Source organism: Festucalex cinctus, chromosome 19 (genome assembly GCF_051991245.1).
Source record: "Festucalex cinctus isolate MCC-2025b chromosome 19, RoL_Fcin_1.0, whole genome shotgun sequence".
In the NCBI taxonomy this organism is placed as follows: Eukaryota; Metazoa; Chordata; class Actinopteri; order Syngnathiformes; family Syngnathidae; genus Festucalex; species Festucalex cinctus.
In genome coordinates, this window is record NC_135429.1 from 16,281,924 (window position 1) to 16,303,599 (window position 21,676).

The window sequence follows — 21,676 nt, forward strand, 5'->3', positions numbered from 1 at the left end:
ATAATCGGGGCCGATATTTGACATATTGGTACATATCGGTATCGGTCTGTTTTATTAATCTGACGGCCGATATGAGCGATCCATTTAAAACTCCGTCTTTTCGCTTCGAATGCAGCCCAGAGCGTCTCTGTCTGTTATGGAGTCCAACTCCAGCAATGTAACACCCATAGCAGCATTTGATTGGTTAGCCGTGCAAGAGCCAGAACCAATCAGTAGTGTATGCCTGTATCACAGTAGCCGGTCACACACGCACCCACGGACACAACGCGACAGACACATGCTTCGAAGGTAAGTTAAAAGAGAAGAGACTCCGCCGATCGTTTCACCATGATAAGCTAAACACATTGAATTATGTTGTGTATTAAATGCACTATATGAATGGAGCTGCATTGCCTTGCATTGAATCCCCGCTAGCTAACAGTGGTGTGTTCAGCTTAGCATGTAGGCTAACACCCAGTAGCTAATTCGCTACTTGAACTAATCGGGGAGGGAATCACACACATTTTCACTTAATTAAGTAAATAATGTTTGTTAGAAAGGTTCCAAATATTAACAGTTGTCATTATTATATTGTCTAGATCCATGTTAAGAGTAGAGTAATGTCATTATATTTACCTCTCGTGACGCACACATTGCATTCTGGGTCACGTCCACTACTTGTTGCATAGCGGTTATTATGCAGTGAGATGCCACAGTGACACTAAATAGCGTTTAGTTACTTTATATTGTGTTTATTTGTCGCACTGGTTTGCCATTGTGTGCCTTAAGCTTCGACGTCGATTTGATTGACAGCTCGTTGTGCACCTCGTTAAAGTCCGCTCCGTAACTAATTAAGTGTCTTAAACACCGTTTAACTACACGAACGTGTTCTCTTCCGTATGTTTGGCATTAGTAGAGAAGTGCACTAAAGTATAGTGTGCTTATTTGCTCGTTTTGTCTCTCTTTTCACGTCATGTCTGCCGTCATTTGGGACATTATGCTCTCAATGGATGCCACTAATATGTAACATCTACGGCCGTACACGGCTGCAATTAATGTTCAGTGATGTAATTTCGTTACGTGCCTCATACTTTGAATAATGAGCTCATGTTTGGTGTGTTGTATAACTTTCTCGTGTGTTAGTAACTATTCATGTGGACAGCTAAGATAGTGCTTGTTAATGTGAATTAGCAATGTTGCAGCCCAGTTATTACTTAGACAAGTACATCTGTGCCATTAAGTGATACAGTACAGTACAGTAGTGAGAGAATAGTGGGCCCATATACACACACGTGTCTATAAGTGTAAAACACATTAAACAGCAGAAAGTGGCAGCGGTCCACCGCAACAATGTCTGTTTAACCAAGTTATTCTTACTATTATTATAGCCAAGTTATTTTACTCTACCTTTTTCTGCGCTGATTGGGGCATCCTAAGTGGCAGTAAACTACATGATGAAGTGTCTTTTGACAGTTCTCTTGTAGAGAGGAGTAGCATGATATTGCTGTTCTCGATTTAAGATCCTCAGCTTATCAAAACTGTCTATATGGTAACAATAACTAATCATAATAAGGTCTACAAGAACTGTATGGTGTTCAGGGATGAATAGTTTTTCTCATGGAATTTTTTTATTTTTTTTTTGCTGTAGTAATAAGTAATGCCACAGCTGATGCACATTTTGAATGACAGGGTTCCTCCTATTACTTCAAAATATAAAAATATAACATTAATAGAATAAAACTACAAGTATCCCAAATGCTATAAAAGGTAATGTCACATTGGCCCCCACATTTAACTCCCCCCGCCACCAACGTCTTATTGCAGATAGAAGGATGTAAAATGAAAAGTGCAGTGTGAGAATCCATTGTAAAGAACGGTTAGGGTTTGCATTATTCAAAAATTTGGTGCCAACATTTTAACTTTTACTGCAAATGAATATCGGCTTCAAATATCGGTTATCTGCCTCCTTGACTACCGATAATCGGAATCGGTATCGGCCCTGAAAAAAGCATATCGGTCTATCTCTACTCTTTAGTGAACAACTTCAGCTTTCTATTGTTTCAATTACAGCACTGAATTACTTTTGTCCAGATTAGCTAATAAAGACAGCCATACTGACTTGGATTTTTCTCTTGAGGTGTTTTCTCAAAATTTTACAAGTCCATTCATTACTTTCCTCTCTTGTTAAACAATGGCTCTGTTGCAGTCAGCGAGCCAATAGTAAATCAAAAAGTAAGAGGTTTGCAAAGTTCAATAATCTTCTTTCAGTGAAACGACACTGGCACACTTTATCATGAATGAGAGTCAGTGGCTGAGTGCTTTGTGTCATATTGATTTCTGTCATGTGCCCCCCTCCCTCGGTAATTGCATTTTCCACCTGTGATAAATTCACTGCCTTGTTTCAGCCTTTTGGGTTAACACACCAGTGCTGCTGGAGAGTTTTTAGGGCTAAAGTCCCGCTGTCAATGCATGGTTGAGGAATGTAGAAGATGCAAAGCTTCAATACATGCCAGGCAGCTTCATCTCTATAGGGGAGCATTAATTCTTAGCTGTTGGATTCACATTAAAGTATCTTAGTGCTGTCATTTAGATTGTATTCAGGAATTCACATTAGCGTACTTTGTTAATAAACAATTGACCTTTCGCAAACTCCGCCCCCCCAAACGAGCATTGACCAATCACACATTTAGCAACCGTTGCTACGTAAGCATAGTCCGTCACGCTTTACTCAGCTCTCGATGACGTCCATAGTCTGATTGATTTTGTTTGATGGCTTACGAGACTGCTAACCACCATAAAACTTTACGGAATAAGAGTGACAACCATTAACAAGCTCCGGACCTCCAAAATGATGACGCGGTGTGCCTACGGAGTATGTAAATCGGACTGTGCTAAGGTAAGACTATGCTAACTCTATCGGGCTAACTAGCTAGCTGTAGTGTAGTTTGCTTTCGGGGCAATAACAAAACGATATCAAAGTTATTGTAGTTACTGTTAATGAATAATATATATTACTAGAATGTCATTGCCATCTAAGTTAAGCTTGTTCAGTCAGTGGTTAATGTTAGTTTAATGTCTTCTGTTAGCTTTTGCATTTGTCTAAATGTTGCGAGCTAACGTTAACACAAAGCTTCGTCAATTTTGGAAAACTTAGCGTCCTAATAAGTGCCCCGAGCTTATCTTGTTTTCATTTTTCATGCAGCATTTTGTGAACGGACACCCGTTTCCGGAGTATCCCAACCTTGTGCTTGCTGTACAAGTGTTGAACCAGACAAGGGAGCAGCTCGAAGGCTGTTAACCTTAACTAAATCCATGGCTAGGGTGACATAAATATTTTTTTTATGATGGACAAAGAATAACAATGACTGATCTGATGCTTTCAAAGACAAAAAAAAAACAAAAAAACACTGACCTAACAGTAATCCTCTTATTTTAACAATACTAGACTAATATAAGTAAGAAAACACCCGGCAGTACAAGAGCACGACTGGTCCATAATGCTGTGCTGGTTGCATCTGAAGTATAGGTCATGGGGTTTTCTCAGATTTAGCATGCATCCTGTATGTTTCCCCTTCGCTGGCTAATTTAATATTATGACTATAACCCTCCACTGCATATTGTAAACCTTTTTGCCTCGATCTGGAGGATATTGCACTGGTATTGCTCCAAAAGAAATCACTAATACACGCCGGTGTAAGTCTTCCCGTCACGGCTTGTGCTGTCGGAGTCACCAAGCTTGACGGACTAGCAACAGTAACTAAGGGGGGCGGAGCTTATGCGAAAGGTCAATTATATTTTTCAGATGCCATGGTCTGTGCTTTACCATATAACAATACCAATACAGTGGAGTTATCGCAGCCAGTGTTTGCTCTAATTTTCTGTGTGTCTGTGCATTCACACAAACCTCTTGAGAATTCCATGGACTACGGTGAGCAACATCCACTGACTTCTTTATGAATGGACTCACAATACTATTTATTCACCAAAGCGATACGTGAAGCCGCCAGTGGCCATCTTACCCCGGGTTTACACCGGTTGCGGTGCGGTTGCGGTGCGTTCCGGCGACGCAAGCAATTAGATTCCATTCATTCGAATGGTGCAGTTTACACCGCTTGCGGGTGCGTTGCGTGTCGACTGCGTCTCAGCTGTGGCGTGCCGCAGCCCTTCCGCAAGGATAGACCTATTTTCCATTTTTGCCGGACGCCGCAGCGGTAGGCCTCCGGCAAATGGCAAGGTAGCACAAAACACATCGAGCGGGACAGGAAGACCGACGCAGTTTCGAAATAAATTTCCGGTTACCTTTCAAGATAAAACACTCGCCAGCTCCTATTTCGCAAGCATGCTAGCAAAACGTGATGTGGGCGTAGACGGGCCTGGAGTTAACGTGCGAGGTGCTCATTCACGGTTTAGACACCAGCGAACATGGACGAGGAGAGGTTTATATTGGAGGTAGAAAGCCACAAAATAAAAAAAGTCCACCTCTCTTTCTGCTTCTCTGTTGAGCACAGACTTTCTGTGTGTTTGTCGTTGTTTTTAATGCCACATGACCGCGCGGTCACGCGAGACACGGCGGGAAGCGGTCGGCGACGGAGCTGCCGGACCGCAGCCGTGCGGAGCCGGTGTGAATTGGCCAAAAAATTGACCCGTCCGGAGCACGCAGTCAAGACTCACCGCACCGCAGCCACACCGCAACCGCAACCGGTGTAAACCCGGGGTTACATTGCCTAAACCCACCGAACTTGAACATATTGATCTTTTCCGCGGCGTCTCTACGGTGAAAATGGCACCGTATGTAGAATGTGGTTCTCCTAATAAGTCTGCAAGAAGTGCGACATGCACATTTAATTGTTAAGAATGCATTTATACATTTTCTCTTCTAAGCTATATCTGTGAGTGCGACTCAAAGATTTGTCTGCATCATGTTGTCAGAACCATGAACAATGAAATTAAAGCAAAGCCCATCGGGACAAAATTGGCTGTGAAATGTAAACCTATAGCGTGTTAGTCCATTTAAATACTAGGGGTGTGCCAATACATCGATTATTAGATTCATCGAGGTTTGACACGTGACGATAATCGTCACGATTCATAAATGTTAAAAAAAAACGATTATTTTTCATAATAATTTAATGACAGAAATATTACCCCAGCTTGCGGAATGAAAGTAAAAGACACGCCTGCCGCCCGGACACTTAAAGGAACGCACATGGCGAGGATAGCGGCAGCGGAAGTTAATGAGAGACATGTTTTCTCCCCAGAATTAAAAGCTAGCGTTTGGAACGGTGGACAAGAACTTCAAGTCAAAATTTGACTTTACCTAAATAGTGGAAATATCAATTTTATTTTGATGTTGGTTTTGCACAACAAGCCTCGATCACTCTGTATACATTTTCACCATAAAATCCTAGATCGCTATTTTGAAATGTAAAGTCTATGAAGTCGTTTTCACTAGTTTTGTGGTGAAAGCTCTAACGACAGGGACTGCAATTTGTTGTCAAAGAGTTTCAACTCCCACCTCCGGCAGAACTTCACTCAGGTCCCGGGGGAGGCGAAGGACAATGAGTCTGAATAGACTATGTTCCACAGCTCTATTTTCAAGGCGGCTGACTGGAGCCGTGGTTGTAAGGTGGTCAGTGCCTTTTGCAGCAGCAATCCACAAACCTGTTGGTGGACACCAACGGTAAGGGATTCCGTCAAGCTGAATGAGTTGTATCGAGTATTTTTGGCACGGGTGTGGCGGGAGTTCGGTGAGGGCATGGAAAACTGTACAGCACTTTGTATACAGCAATGCCTGTTCTTAAAGCGCTTTATAAATAAAGTTGAGTTGAGTTTTAGCCCTGGCCGTTGGAACTGTGGAACCGTTCTGCACTCATGGCAGAGACCTCAAGGGTGCATGGGAGCTCGCCCAACCTGTCTACATGTGTTTTGTGGTCTTGGGCAAGGTGTTCGACCGTGTCCCAGGGGAAGTTTAGTGGGGGTGCTTTGGACGTATGGGGTACCAAACGCTCTGATAAGGGCTATTCGGTCCCTGTACGACTGCTGTCAGAGCTTGGTCGACATTGCCATTTGCAGTAAGTCAGATTAATTTCCAGTGTAAGTAGACTCCACCAAAGCTACTCTTGGTCACCGATTTTGTTGCTAACCTTTGTGCACAGAATTTCTAGGCACAGCCAAGTTGTTGAGGTGGTCTAATTTGGTGGGCCTCAGTCTTGCATCTCTGCTTTTTGCCGATTATGTAATGGCTTCATCAAGCCACTCTCTTTAACTCTCACTGGAGTGGTACATAGCCGAGTGTGAAGCGGTTGGGATAAAAATCAGCACCTCCAAATCTGAGACCATGGTTCTCAGTTGGAAAAGTTGGGCATGAGAACCTGTCCCAAGTGTCCCTGTCCCTATCTTGTCTTGTTCGCGAGTGAGGGGAGGATGGAGCGTTAAGCATGTGCGCTCCTAAACTTAACTCCTTTGATGCTTCCTCTGGCTCTTTGCAACTCTTTCTCTGTAATATTGGCAGGAGGACAGGGCTCGACAGTGCGAGCATTTCACTCGCAAATGCGGGTAACTTTCAAGTGCGTGTTCGTGAACAAAAATGCCGCTCACGTCCATTAATGCTCCCTCTGCACTATGTTTAAAACGTACATTCGAAAGTCGCTGTGTCCTCCGCTGGCTCTGCCGTACTAGCAATGAGAGCGCACCGCCGTGCGCCGACTCAATCATAGTACAGTGATACCAAGGCTGACGAACGCTTAAGGTCACGAACTTTTCGCCTCACGAACATTAAATTCGCGAGCATATAGTCTCTGCTGACGAACTAGTTTTCGGCGGACGAACCAAACCACGCGGTCGAACAGCACCACGGTGGCGGCCACGAGAAGCTGACGCACGCTCACGGCGTCCCAGTTCGTCACCCCCTTTCTTTTATTGCGGACGCGGTTTGTGTTTGATAGACATTTTGGACCATATTGAGTGTCCTTTTGCTATTATGGGACCGAAAAAGACCCCACCACAGGCTAGTGTTAAGCCTAATGCTACGTTCTCACCAAAAGCGAGGGACGGCGAAGGACGGCGAGGGACGGCGGCGCGTTTGCATTGTAGTCAATCGAGTTCGCGCCACTTAAAAAAAAGTGAAAGTGCTATCACGTACCTCAAAAAAGGAGAAAATAGTGCCACGGCTGTTTAGTCCCAGGAAAGAGGTGAAAGTAGTTGGCGGTGCTCACTTTTTGTTGACTCGCTAAAGTGCTCCACTTCCTTGTTCACCAAGGGACACGCCTCCTCCGCTCCGGTGAGCACGAAAGCGCGAATGAGCGTCAACCGTTCCATAAACACTCTACGCGGTGAAACGCTCGCGAATGAAGTAAGTCTACCATTGCTACTATCCTTAAGAACTACCATCACAAGGTAAATAAAGGTAAGGTAAATAAAACGACTTTATTATACAGTACACTTTATTTCTTTAATTACAATACAATAGCACATTTATTATACATAAAATAAGGTATATTTTTGTGTAGATTTAAGGCTTATTTAGTAGAAAATTATGTTTTATAGGGACCTGGGAACGGATTATTCTAATTTTAATGGTTTCTTATGGGAAATAAATGTTCGGAAGACAAACTTTTCGCCTTACACACACTTTCTGGGAACCAATTATGTTCGTGAGCAGAGGTATCACTATTTGAGTGAAACATGAGCCGCTGCAATGTGATTGGCTGGCTACTTCCTGATCGGCACAGCATATGTGTACACGCACACCGCGCAGACTACAATTTACATGCAAACATATGTAATATGGCGCTTTTCCACCGGACTGGTTCCATACGGAAGCGGCATTTTTTTGTCCCCGGATACCTCAATGGGACTCTTTCGGGGCCGAGCGGTTCCGTTGTAACCGCTGTTTAGAACCCTTTCTAGCAGTGGTTCTGCAGCGCCGGTCGTCGGGGGACGAGAGGGGCCGTCGTCACCTGTTATGTGATTGAACGACAGCAACGCAGTTTTAGTTTGAATTTGTGCAGTCTCTAAGCGCCCTCCTGTGGTTGCTTGGTTTAACACCACTCCAATGTGGCAGCACGGAACGCCGACACGTTCATTGTTACGCAGACTGTTGGAACTTATTTTTGTTGTTGCTTTGGAAAAGAATTATCCGTAAGTACATGCGATGTCAATATAAAAACACTGTAATTTATTTTAGTTAATTAGGATAATTAGAGATTGTTGAATGTGCAATATAACAAGCTACTAGCTTGAAAGTGTGTCGTGTATAGTTAGCTAATATTACATTGTTTGTTGTTTTATTTTTTAGCTTTAAGACGCCTTAAAGAGGGTAATGGTCAGAGGCCATTGTTCAAAATTAACAGCACAAAAGGAAAACGAAGTCTGGTTATTTGGAACGCCGTTAACTCGCTGTCTAGCTGGTGAAATCTAGAAGCTTCAGAGCAAGGACAGCCGGGGGAGCAGGTGAAGGAAAAAAAAAGTACTCACTTTTAATAAGCTAAACAAAATAATGTTGACATGAGTTAAGTTATACGAAATGATTGACTTGTTTTGATAGCCACTGCTGTCTCAGGCAAACCTCGTGTTCCAATCAAATATTTTGCAAATATATCCAGTTGCGTATGCCTAAGGTCATACTGCACCCCCACAAAAAATGGTGCGACCAAATCCTGTGCTGTGCGAGCAACTAAAAATGTTACTCGCACCAGTGCTAGTAGTGGAAAAGTTAGTGTAGAGCCCTGGAGGACCATGAAAAGATAAGATGTTCACCAGAACTTAATGTGAAGTTTGGAGGACGCACTTTTTATGCTGAAGAGACTGTTTTTTTATTATTGTTTTTTTTTTAAATTGAAGTACCTGCTTGAAAAAGCCTGTACAGTATTGACCTTTTTTTTTTAACAAGAACTTTTGTTGTGTCAGTGGTGTGATATAGTTGGAGCCTTTGGTATTTGACAAGCAGGTGAACTCAGTTGAACTCGTTAAGTTATCGCCTGTTACATTAGCATCTTACACAAACTCACAACTGTAGCTTGCTAGCCATCGTATTCACAGCTCATCCATGTGACTTTATTTTGCATCGTAATGCCTCCTTGAATGTGTCCCTGGAAATGGATGAATGGTGCCTGTCAATAAAACTTCTATAAGAGAAGAATTTGACGGCGATTTCGAAGAGGCGGTCGCACGCCAATAAAAGCCCCGGCTCCGTGGGTATGTCTCTCCGGTGGTTCCAGAGCGGCGATTCGAGAACATCACTGCGAGATTAAATACCAGATGAAAATGGACACGAATCACCTGCCAAGAGCAACACATGTAGCTGACAAAAGCAATCACTCACGTCCCCTCAACTGCCTTACCGCCAATAAGATTACATCAATCAATAACCGCTCTTATGAGTGATTGGATTTTGTCTGCTTCCAAAGTACGAGGGCTGTCGAGGGGGGAATGCTCAATTTTCCCAATGATTAAAGCAGGCCAAATTGCTTTGATAACATCAAGGACCTTGTTGTGTAAGGGCAGTGTTTGGAGCAGATAGAGGTTGGTGGCTGCAGGTGATTTAGACAGAGATAAACTTAAGCTTTGTTATGTAAATATAGGAGGACATTTGTAGAAATGTCATCTTTTCATAATGATTGAAATATGATATTTTAAATCTCTTCTTTTGTAGCTAACCAAGCACAGTCAAAAATATTGATGGAGTTTTTCAATGAATGCATTGCAATCATGATATTTGTACAATGTTAAATATTATAATGATGCCGTGGAAGTGAGTGCCAGTGAGTTAGGTTTGACTGGGCGCTGCTATCCCTAACCCACTTCCTTAAATTTTTTATCCCAGGACTATGGATATGGGTTATTTTCATATAATTCATTTCATATCGGTAAAGACACAAATTTAAAAAAGTTGACCTTTTGTCTGCCTTGGTTTTACATAGATAAATGTCTCCCATGCTGAGACAACCATGCTTTAATTCTAATGTTTAACCATCATAACATTTGATTTTTTTTTTTTAATTGACCAAATGCATCTGAAATATAACATCCACAAGTTATCAATCAACTTACTTGTCATGGGCCACACCAGAATGACAGAATGACTAAAAAAAATTGAGATTTTATTTTTTGGCCATGTCGCCCTGCCCTATTTTGCACAAAGGCAAGTCTCCGTTTTACACATTAAAGATGATAATAACTTATCGTCTACTTCCAAATACCCTCGGCACTGTTTCCTTGTTTAGCCCCGCCGCTCGATGGAATTCTGCAATAATGTAAATAGGTCACTGTAGTAAAGTGATGCGATGCCGCACGCTAAGCTGTGTGAAATCCCACTATTCCACCGCGCAACTCTAGATCGAATCAAAAGTTATATATATAAAAATATATATGTACGTCATCCATCCATCCCTCCATTTTCTTGTCCGCTTATTCCTCACAAGGGTCGCGGGGGGTGCTGGAGCCTATCCCAGCCAGCTTTGGGAAGTAGGTGGGGTACACTCTGAAAGGTTTTCCAGCCAATCGCAGGGCACACAGAGACGAACACCCCTCCATACTCACAAGCACACCTAGGGACAATTTGGAGCTCCCAATGAACCTGCCATGCATGTCTTTGGAATGTGGGAGGAGACGGAGAAGACCCACGCGGGCACGGGGAGAACATGCAAACTCCACCCAGGAAGGCCGGAGCCTGGACTCGAACCCGAGTCCTCAGAACTGGGAGGTGGACGTGCTAACCACTCGTCCACCGTGCCGCCCCATATTTGTACATAACCTGATATATTTATTCAAGTCCTGATCGAGAGACAGCATCCGATACGATCGAGTCAGCAACCACGTGATCGGGCCCGATTTCCGATCATGTGATTGAATCGGGACATCCCTAATTAACTCATTCCCTCCCAGCCATTTTCACAGCAGCAATCCCGTTTGCTCCCGGCTGTTTTACTGGATTTTGACTGATTTTGCAAGGCCCACAGAATATTGTGTTCTATTGCTGTAAAAGCATTGAACCTATCAAAAGAAAGATTAAAGTCTCTTCTTTAATCAGGAAAAAAAAAGTATGTTTCTATCTGTTTACGTTTTGCAGCAATTAGCATTAGAAGACAGCTAAGTTTCATCAGTTTTCACAAATCTATTCAAAATTGTATGAAATTGAGCTTTTTTCCTACATGGCCCTGGTTGATCTCCTTTGCTCTGCTGCCACCTGCTGGCCGTTTGTGTAATAACTACCATGTCTGCAACCGTTCTTTGCAGTTGAGAGGCTGCATCAAAGCCTTCTGTATGCTCTATCATAAAAAAACAAAAACAAAAAAAACGTATAAATACATCTTTGGGACACTTAGAACATTAAAAAAAACGTATTTACACGTTATTGGAAGTAAATGAGTTAAAATCATACTTTGTGGTTGAGAATACACACACTGTTGGTGCTGAAAGTGCTGAACAACGTGAATGTGTCTTCCATTATGCACTCATCCTGTTTTGACATCCCATCTGTGCACACAAAAACAAACACCACACATGGAACTTTCTCTCTACCCCAACATTTTCCGATGAAGTTTGTAGCCTAAGCAAATAAAAATGCAGCGTTTGTTTTGTCTGTTAAAAAATAATAATAAAATGTGGACAAGTATGACATGTGTGCCCTATCCAGAAATCCCTTTATAGGATCTACGGGAATCCCTATAAGTCCCGAGCAACATACTGGAATTGCTTCGCCTTCCTTTTTCCTTCTTTGGAGATTCATGTGAAATTGTTTGATGGGCTGTGGACAACAGTGTGCTCATTAGTGAAACAAACACACTTTGTTCATTTGTCATGCGTTCATTGGGTGACCAGGGGGCACTTTAAAGTCCCATAGTTAGACCGTTGTGCCTGCTCAACCCAACCAATATTCTCAGCTGCTAAGTGTGAGTCAGCATGAGAAAAATACACAACCGTGTATGTACTTCCCTGCTCATCACATTTTGTGCTGCTACAACTGACATGACAACCCTTTTTTTCTGCGTATATTTTTTGTCAGTTAAATTCAACATTGGTGGCTCCCATAATTTAAAGTATTACTATTGCTGCCCCCTGCTGGCCGTTTGTGTAATAACTACCATTTCTGCTACCGTTCTTTGCAGTTGAGAGGCTGCATCAAAGCCTTCTGTATGCTCTAGCATAAAAACAAAAACAAAAAAACGTATAAATACGTCTTTGGGACACGTAGAACATTTAAAAAAAAAACGTATTTATTCATTATTGGGAGCAAATGAGTTAAACAAGCTTCGCCTGCCTGATAATCCACACTTACACTCAATTATGTACAAATCAATGGAGAGTCACAATGCACTTTGCTTCTTATGAAGCAGTAATAGAGGTCAGACCACTCACTGTCTTCATTATTGGTCAGCATTAGGAATGAGACAAAGGAGTGGAACACAACCAAAGCATTCAGTCTATCTGGTTTGGTTATAAAGAAAGACGTCAGTCCCTTGTGATCGATAGAGCAGAAGCAAATGAGCAGTGAACAGAAACGACAATATTTAAATGATCATTATGCGCCATTCATTGTCAGCTGAAAATGGCTGTCAGTCAGAGTGCCAGCATTGCAGATCAAGACTAATGCTTTGGTCACCACAAACCGCATAAGCAGAACAACAAACGAGCAATATTACATTCTTGTTGTTCTGTTGTTAGTACAAAGAGTGTGATTGCAGAACATTAATGTTTTGCTTGGAAAGTTTGATTTTTGTCATAAATGTTTGGATCCTTCAAGTGTAGGGGCTCCACAAGCACCAATACCATCTTGTATGTGGTGCAGCGACTTTCGAATTAACACATTCACTCCCAGCCATTTTCACAGAAGCAACCCCCTTTGCTCCCAGCTGTTGTACTGGATTTTGACTGATTTTACAAGGCCCACAGAATATTGTGTTCTATTGCTATCAAAACATGGAACCTACAAAAAGAAACAGAGTATTTTCTTTCATCAGGAAAAAAAAAATAGATTTGTGTCTGTTTCCGTTTTGTAGCAATTAGCATTAGAAAACAGATAGGTTTCCTTGATATTCACATTCCAGGTATAAACACTATCAAAAAGAGCTTGTTGCAACATCACCCTGGCTGATCTCACTCTGCCACCACCTGCTGGCCCTTTTTTGTAGTAACTACCATTGTTTAAGCCACCTCTTCATGTCAGAAGCTGCTCCAAAGCCTTCTGTATGGTCTTGCATTAAAAAAATAAAAAAATAAATAAAAACATTAAAAAAACGTATGAATACGTTTTTGGGAGTGAATGAGTTAAAGAAAGTGCAACTTCATCATATAGTTGCCTGGGACACACCTTGAAACATTTTATTATGATTTTTTTTTAGATTTTAAATATTCTAACTATTTTTTATAATGTGAGACCACACATGGTGCGAAAAAAATGGCATGTGTGCTTTTATTGCTGTTTTAATACCAGCATGTGGTGTGCTCATGATAATCAACAAAGCACACCACATGGATAATTAATGATATGCCTACCAGACTGCTGAATAATCAAAGAAGAATTAGAAGGAAGCTAGGCGAACTGTTACCATATCTGGAAACAACACAACGGAGGCAGAACTCTTCTTGCCATTTTTATTATGGCGAATAACTTGGTTATGCTATTGAAACACGCAACTGGTGCTGTCCCTTTTCTGAAGTCTGGCGACATTAAAGGCGCTGTCTGCCGGATTCCCCCTCAATGGCTGTGTAAGGTACAGGGTGAGGGCTGATTAGAGGAAGGGAGACACGTTAACAAATTGCCATGAACATCATGGAACAATCTGCCATTATTTGCACCAGGCATAACATGCTTCCTCTTTGTGTCTCAGGTGTGATGAGTGTCAGCTTTGCTACCACTTCGGATGTCTGGAACCTCCACTGAAGAAATCCCCCAAGCAGGCGGGATACGGTTGGATCTGCCAGGAATGTGACATATCCTCTTCTAAGGTAAGTGCATGTAATCTATGTGTGCCTAATAACGAGTGCTCCAGCAATGCGCGGTTGAAACTTTTCTTCACTTTTACACCCATCAACATGGGCTGTTTTCATGTCCTGCTCATGTGTCTTTAGCCTGTGCATATTTGGCCGTGTGTTGAAGCCGGAAGGGTTTGAGGGTGGTCTTTGTCTGCAGTGCTCTCCACTAACTTTTAAAGTTAGTTGATCGCACCCCTTTTGTATATTATAAATCATATTTGCTGATGTAAAAGCATCTTGATTTGCATACCGAAGGTTCATATGACTTGATATATTTGCTAAATATTTTACTGAACAAGAACTGTCTGCAATAAGCAGGTGCTGCCAAAACCAGTCAATTATTAAACCGTATTTTTCGAATTATAAGTCGCAGTTATACTCTAGTGCGACCTTAGTGTGATTATTATTAACACATTATTATATAATTTCACGTTATTTTCACACTAAACCGCAAGAGGGCGCTCTAGGCCTGTGTTGATAAGTTCAATATTGCCAGCAGAAGAGCATCGTCTACCTCCCGAGTTGTTTAAAAGTGACACCGAGGATGAAGATTTCATTGGATTTAGTGATTTGGAGTGAAACTGATAGTTTGGTGAACTTGTTAGCATGTTCTTTATGCTAGAGTTATGTGAATAACTTGTAGTGATGGGAACATAATTCACCTACGGAACGTTGGGACGAAGGGAGAGTTCCGGGTGGGAAGGTTTTGTTATGTGGAAAAGGGGAGTTAGCCTGTTAGCTTCTAGCTGAGTGGGGAGTTGCTGTTAAGACCTCAGAAGCTGATGTCAATAAAACGCCAGCCTTTGGCTCCGTGCTTCAACACTCCGCCTCCGACTCCCGTCACTGCTCGCTACAAACTCTTAATATGTTACGTCGTTACTGACATTAGCAGGCATGTCAGTCATGTAACGTTAGTATACCGTACGCTTATTCAGCCTGTTGTTCTCTTTTATTTTTATTTTAAATTGCCTTTCAAGATGACATGTATGTTTTTGGTGTTGGATTTTATCAAATAAATTTCCCCCAAAAATGCGACTTATACTCCAGTGTGACTTATATATGTTTTTTCCTTCTTAATTATGCATTTTTTGGCTGGTTCAATTTATAATCCGGAGTGACGTATAATCCGAAAAATACGTTATATAACTTTAAAAGAAGACATTGGAAAAAAAGCCTTTTCTTTTTTTTGTGAAGTTGTGAACATTATTTTATTCAACACAGAGGGTCCAGATTTTATAGTGAGGCCTTCCAAACATCTTCCCCTTGGGAAAACCAAGAAGTGAGTGAGCACATTGTCATTGAAGGTCAGATGATTGATGAAAATAAAACTGTTCTACTATGACCGAATATTATTCTTGTTCCATGTTTTCCTGTTTAAAGAGTACTAATGTAAAGCAAATACAGTTTTTGGTGGCAAATGTTAAGAATTATATATAAGAAAGGCAGGTTTATTATTTATTTTTTATTCATTTACATACCAACCACTAAAATGGAGGGTGGAAGCCTGTTTATTAGATGAGGTATTGTAAACATAAGTGACGAGATGTACCACTGATTGTAATTAGGTTAAATAGCAAAGTGATTTCACCCCATCATTCCTCTTGATATACGGTAGCTTTTATGGATTGATAGAAAGAATTGTTTCCATCTTTGTAATTTTGAACATTTACTGGTCTTCTTTCTGTGTGCGTATGAAATGATCGACTGCATTTGAATGCACCTCGCGTCTGTTCAAGTTGCTTTTGAAATGTAAAGCGTTATAGTTACTTCTCTGAAAAAGTAACTTAATTACTTACTCAATAATGAAAGTAACTACTTTAAGTTACTTTACTTTAAAAAAAAACTAGCAGCTTACGTTTGAATTCCTACAGGCTTTGCAGAAATACCCACCTTCTCGTATGTTTACATGAAATGACATAACCGCTGGGCTTTGGCTCTCCAGAACAGGGTACCAATTACGTTTGCTGTGTAGATGTGATATAGGCGACTTCGACTTACAGTAAAAGTGTCTACTTCGAATAGTGTAGTATGTCACAATTGATGTGATATATTCCGATTGACTTGTGCTGTCCAAAAGAATGAATTTATCACAAATAGAGACACAAATGGACAAAAGATGGCAAGGCTTGTATGTCATTGCTAATGTTGCAAAGCCTGTGTTTTGAGATTCTCTTAAGAATGTGACATTTTTGAGAACACATCATGTCAAGGCATAATGTGTTCAAAGTGTGTCAGTAATAGCAAGTGGAGGGAGATAATTGACTCAACTAAGGGCGTCTAAAAAGCACTCTGAGATGAGAGCTGTATTTAAGAAAACTTTTATTATCTGCCTTAAATGCCAGCCCATGCACCACCTTTGCCTGCGAGGGGAGACTGGTTCTTAAATGCCAACGTTAAGTGCAGATTATTACCTGATCATTCCGCAGCAGATGCAGCTGCTGGCTGAGATAGTAGCCAGTCAAATCCAGTCTGCTGAAAAGAATTGTATAACAGGTGACTTTTCAAAGCTTTCTCCCAATAACAGCAGGAAAATGTCTGACATTCAAAAGAAGAGCAATTCAGTAACAAGTGTGGACGATCTTAGAGCATGTCATGATGGACATGATAACATTTGCACTCTTGAGTGTGATTCAAACAAAAAAATACTCTTCATTACCATGTATATTCTTGGTAAATGGACTACTTTTTATTTCGCACTTTATCGGCCCCATATGGTGCCCAAAGCGCATTGCAGTGCCTCACGTTCACGCACACAATCATGCTGCCAGTGCCAGGTGCACTGTGAGCAAATTGGGGTTCAGTGTCTTGCACAAGGACATTTCCACATGGTCAACAGGGGTGAGGATCGAACCCACAACCTCATGCGTGGGAGACGAACACTACCACTGAGCCATGTCGCCCCATGTACATGCATTTATAGCCTCCAAACTGTTTTGTGCTTGAAAAGTCAATCCAAGTAAAGGTTTTTGTTCCTACCGCTGCCACATATTAGGGCACAAAGGTGATATTTAACAATAAGTTTTGATACATTTTAGTCACTTATTGCCAAATTCTCCCATTCACCCTGAAAGGCAGGGTCTTCCGTTTTCACTCAGGAAAATGCACTATATAAATACAGGATATATACACATGAACTCATTCTCAATCTACACCTCTGGACTTCTGTTAATATGTGGTGGTGATTTTTTTTCCTGAACCCCCTCACCCCCAGCCTGTATTTTGCCATTTTGTGTTTGTTTTGTCAACAGCGGGACGTTTCTGTGGACAGACAGTTGTTTACCCCTCCAGCCAATTGCAGAGCGGGGGGGGGGGGGGGGGGGGGGGGGGTTCTGGGGAGCGTGTTACTCACCGTCGCCAGACGGGGCCAGGCGAATTTGTCGGCCGCATGACGTCACTCCCGTGGCAATCACGCACGGATTTTTTTCACTCATTAAAGCTTCAGTGAGTGAGTGAGTGAGTGAGTGAGTGAGTGAGTGAGTGAGTGAGTGAGTGAGTGAAAAAAAATCAGTGCGTGCGTTCAGGAGTGATGTCATGTAGCCACACTGATTTATTTATTTTTCACTCACTCAAGCTTGTGTGAGTGAGTGAGTGAGTGAGTGAGTGAGTGAGTGAGTGAGTGAGTGAGTGAGTGAGTGAGTGAGTGAAAAAAAAATATGTGCGTGCTGTCAAGTTGCCGCCGGAGTGACGTCATGCAGCCGATAAATTCGCCCGTCCCGCCTGCCTACAGTGAGTGACAACCCCGCCATCCCCCGCTCTGCGATTGGCTGGAGGGGTAAACAACTGTGTCCACAGAAACGTCCCACTGTTGACAAAACAAACACAAAATGTCAAAATACAGGCTGGGTGGGTAGGAGTTTAGGAAAAAATCACCACCACACATTAACAGAAGCCCAAAGGTGTCGATTGAGAAGGAGATCATGTGTATATATCCTGTATTTATATAGTGCAAAAAAAAGAACAGCAGCGTCAGACGACAGTACCAACACGAGCAACAACCTCCAGTATTTGCCTCAACTCCTCTTCTCCATTCGTGCTGCCCTCTTCCTTCCCATGATTCACATGATGCATTCACAAACACTCGGAAATAAAACAGCAGAACAGAACTATTGGCTGAAATATACAGTATGTGCCACCAGCAGGGTTGGGAAATCCAGCACCAGAAAGTAAAAAACCTGCCATAGATTGGCTTTAGCCACAGGTGCTTCTCGTCGTGTCCATGTGTTTGGCTGATGCCAAATTGTTTCAGGGTTTTTACTTCTTTTTTTTTTTAAACTGAATCTAGCTCTAGGTTGAATCAATAATCTTGAATAATAGCATTGTAAAACTGAATTTGAATCACATAAATTGTATTTGTATTTAAAGAGCAATGAATTTCAATTTCAGATACGGAGATCTCATCATCCAATCAGCACCTTTGTTTTTGAGCACATAAGGTGGACCGAGGCCACGTATCTGCTTTAGTTTTTGAGATCAATGATCCCTGGATCGTTTATGTTTTGAAGTTTATTTTTTTCTTAATCAAATTTTGTTTGTTTGCACTCAGAATTATCGCACATTTTCCCAAAATCAAGTTGTAAGTCATGTCAAAATGTCATTCAACGTGCAGGCAAACGCTGCAGACTACTATGCCCGTTGAACCAATAGCACGCAAAGCTTACAAATCACGTGATTTTATTCAGCCAATCGCAGAAGTCGATATGCAACAGCTGTTGGTCACAACAAGTCAGCTGTCCGTGGTCACTCTACAGTCTACACGACGAAACATTACACAAAATATCATGTGCGAAAGGCGCGGCTTCTACGTTTGCAGGTAAGTATACATCATTTTTGGAAAACACTAGTGATGCTATTTATATGTTGTATAAAGTTTGGCGATGTAAATGACGAGTAAACGCGTCAACTGTTAGCATATATGGTAACATATTTGAAACTATATTTCTTTGTCACTGAATATTACGTTATTCATCACATATGGTGTGGAGGGAAAACCTAAATTGGTGGAAGTTATGTGGGTTTAATGTTAGAGAAGACTTCTGACTTTTCAAAAGAAGTGACAATCGAGACGTTTTCCAGTCAAGTTTAAAGACGAACTTCAACGATGTTGACACCTTTTACCTTTTTGAAAGTGACTGATGTACAAGTGTTATTTTAGCAATAAATCTGTCGATGTGTGTAGCAATATAAGGTATCAACTACGATAGTGCTTAAGTCATTTGCTCCCAGTAACGTGTGAATGTTTTTTTTTATGTTTTAAGTGTCCCAAAGACGTATTTATACGTTTTTTTGTTTTTTTATGCTAGAGCATACAGAAGGCTTTGATGCAGCCTCTCAACTGCAAAGAACGGTTGCAGAAAGGGTAGTTATTACACAAATGGCCAGCAGGTGGCAGCAGAGCAAAGGAGATCAACCAGAGCCATGTAGAAAAAAGCTAAATTTCATACAATTTTGAATAGATTTGTGAAAACTGATGAAACTTAGCTGTCTTCTAATGCTAATTGCTGCAAAACGTAAACAGATAGAAACATACGTTTTTTTTCCTGATGAAAGAAGAGACTTCAATCTTTCTTTTGGTAGGTTCCATGCTTTCATAGCAATTGAACACAATATTCTGTGGGCCTTGCAAAATCAGTCAAAATCCAGTAAAACAGCCGGGAGAGAATGGGATTGTTTCTGTGAAAATGGCTGGGAGTGAATGAGTTAAACATTACACATGACAACTGCGTACAAACCCGGAAATGTGTCACTGGACAATAACCACAACTACATCATGCATGTCGGACCCCGAGCACAGCTGCCTGCTCAGTTTGCCGGAGCAAAACCCACACAACGTTACCGATTAACACAAAATCTACAAGAGATAAGAGTGCCAACAATTTTTGTTTTAATTGGGTGAAAATGAAGTTGATGTTAACAAAAAAAAAAAAATGTAGGAAAGAACAGCATATTTTTATGCAATATATCACAATGAAGCCCTGTAGTTAGTCCTTCTCGATTCCTGGTGTGACCTAACTTTGCCATGCCCGCAATAAACTCCATGCCCTAGGCCAGTGGTGTCCAAACTCGGTCCTCGGGGGCCAGAGTCCTGAAGGTTTTGGATGTTTCTCTTCTCCAACACAGCTGAACCTCAACAGCAAGCTCTGAATATGTTAGGATCTGGGTTTTGGTTTGGATTTTTGGATCTTTGTTGTTGTCGTCATCACACCTTGTTCCCTGTGCCTGCCTGTTCTGCCCCTTTAGTTTACAACTAGTAAGTTTATTCCCAGCCTTGTTTTTGTACTTTGAATTTTGTGTTGCACTTTGTTTTGAGTTAAATTAAAGACTGCTTCAGAGCACACCAGCCACGCCTTGCCTTGCCTCCCTCCGTTTTGGTCCTCAATCCCCCACAAATCCTGACAGCATAAGTCAAGTCATCTTTATTTATATAGCGCTTTCAAATCCTGATAACGATCCTGTTCATTGGAACAGCTGCGTTGAAGCAGGGAAGCATCCAAAACATGCAGGACACTGGCCCTCGAGTACCAAGTTTGGACAATCAAAAGTAAAAATTTGAATTCCTTGAGTTGAGCCCCTTTCGATATGTTGCAGTGCGCTGTTTCTACCCCTACGTGTCAGTAATGCCTAAGCAATGAAGTGGGCATTCCATCAATATTGACGCCGGACTGACGAACCTTATGACAGATGCCCCCTGATGATGGACGCCCATTTTGAGTTATGACAAATGACCGATTGACGATTACAATGCATTTCAGCTTGAAATATTGACGACGACGGAAGGGTGTCCCGACTGTTGACAATTGTCGAATGACAGATGCTGAAAATTGATTGATGCGCCAACCTTTGATTGTAGTTTTCTGACATTTACTGACATTACGCTTGAGCGTGTTTTACTGCTTTTTCAGTGCATCCTTGGGCTCAATAAAGGAGACGTCCTACCTTAGTTATTTTGCAGATGTATCATGATTATCATCATGATGAGGTAGACAGGTTTATGAACGCAGCTTTGGAGGCCCAATAAAAAATTTTGGTTAGTTCTGCTATGGTCAAATCTGACTAAACTATTAAAACCTTTACATGTTAACTACCAAAACAAGGCAGATGTTTACTGTGTAATAATAATAAGGAATTAAATCAAGCTGTTTAAAAAACAAAAAACTGTCAAATCCATCATGGAAAAATTAATTAATCAGGAACATTATCTTGAACGACACGCAGACAAGATGCGTCTTTCAGCAATCGTGTTTTCCAGATACCGTCTCATAAATCTAGCTTAACTCATTCACTCCCAGCCATTTTCACTGAAGCAAACCCTGCTTCGCTCCCTGCTGTTTTGCCAGATTCTGACTGATTTTTCAGGTCAACAAAAAGTTTATTCCTATCTATCTGTTCCCGTTTTGCAGCAATTAGCATTAGAATATAGCTACGTTTCATCAATATTCACATTCCTGGTGAAAACACTGTCAAAAAGAGCTTGTTGCAACATGGCCCAGGTTGATCTCTTATACTCTGCTGCCACCCACTGGCCGTTTTTGTAATAACTACCATTGCTTCAACTATTCACTTCAGTTCAGAGGCTTAATAAAAGCCTTGTGTATGGCCTACCTTAAAAAAAAACCCAAAAAAAAACATAAATACGTCTTTGGGGGACTGGCGATATTTAAAATAGAACCTATTTATACGTCATTGGGAGCAAATGAGTTAACATTTCCGGTTGGATGTGTTTATA

At 41.4% G+C, this 21,676-nt stretch overlaps 1 protein-coding gene across 3 annotated transcripts in view; it reads left to right on the top strand.

The window, feature by feature from the left end:
• phf14 (PHD finger protein 14) overlaps positions 1–21,676 on the top strand; it is a 117,812-nt gene that overhangs the window by 77,910 nt on the left and 18,226 nt on the right. For 2 of the 3 annotated variants that reach the window (XM_077506327.1, XM_077506326.1), the window contains exon 17: positions 13,809–13,926. In XM_077506327.1, the coding sequence (XP_077362453.1) occupies positions 13,809–13,926 (118 nt within the window). Of the gene's footprint in view, positions 1–13,808; positions 13,927–21,676 lie in introns of those variants that run through there. The other variant, XR_013280059.1, reaches the window with a different exon arrangement.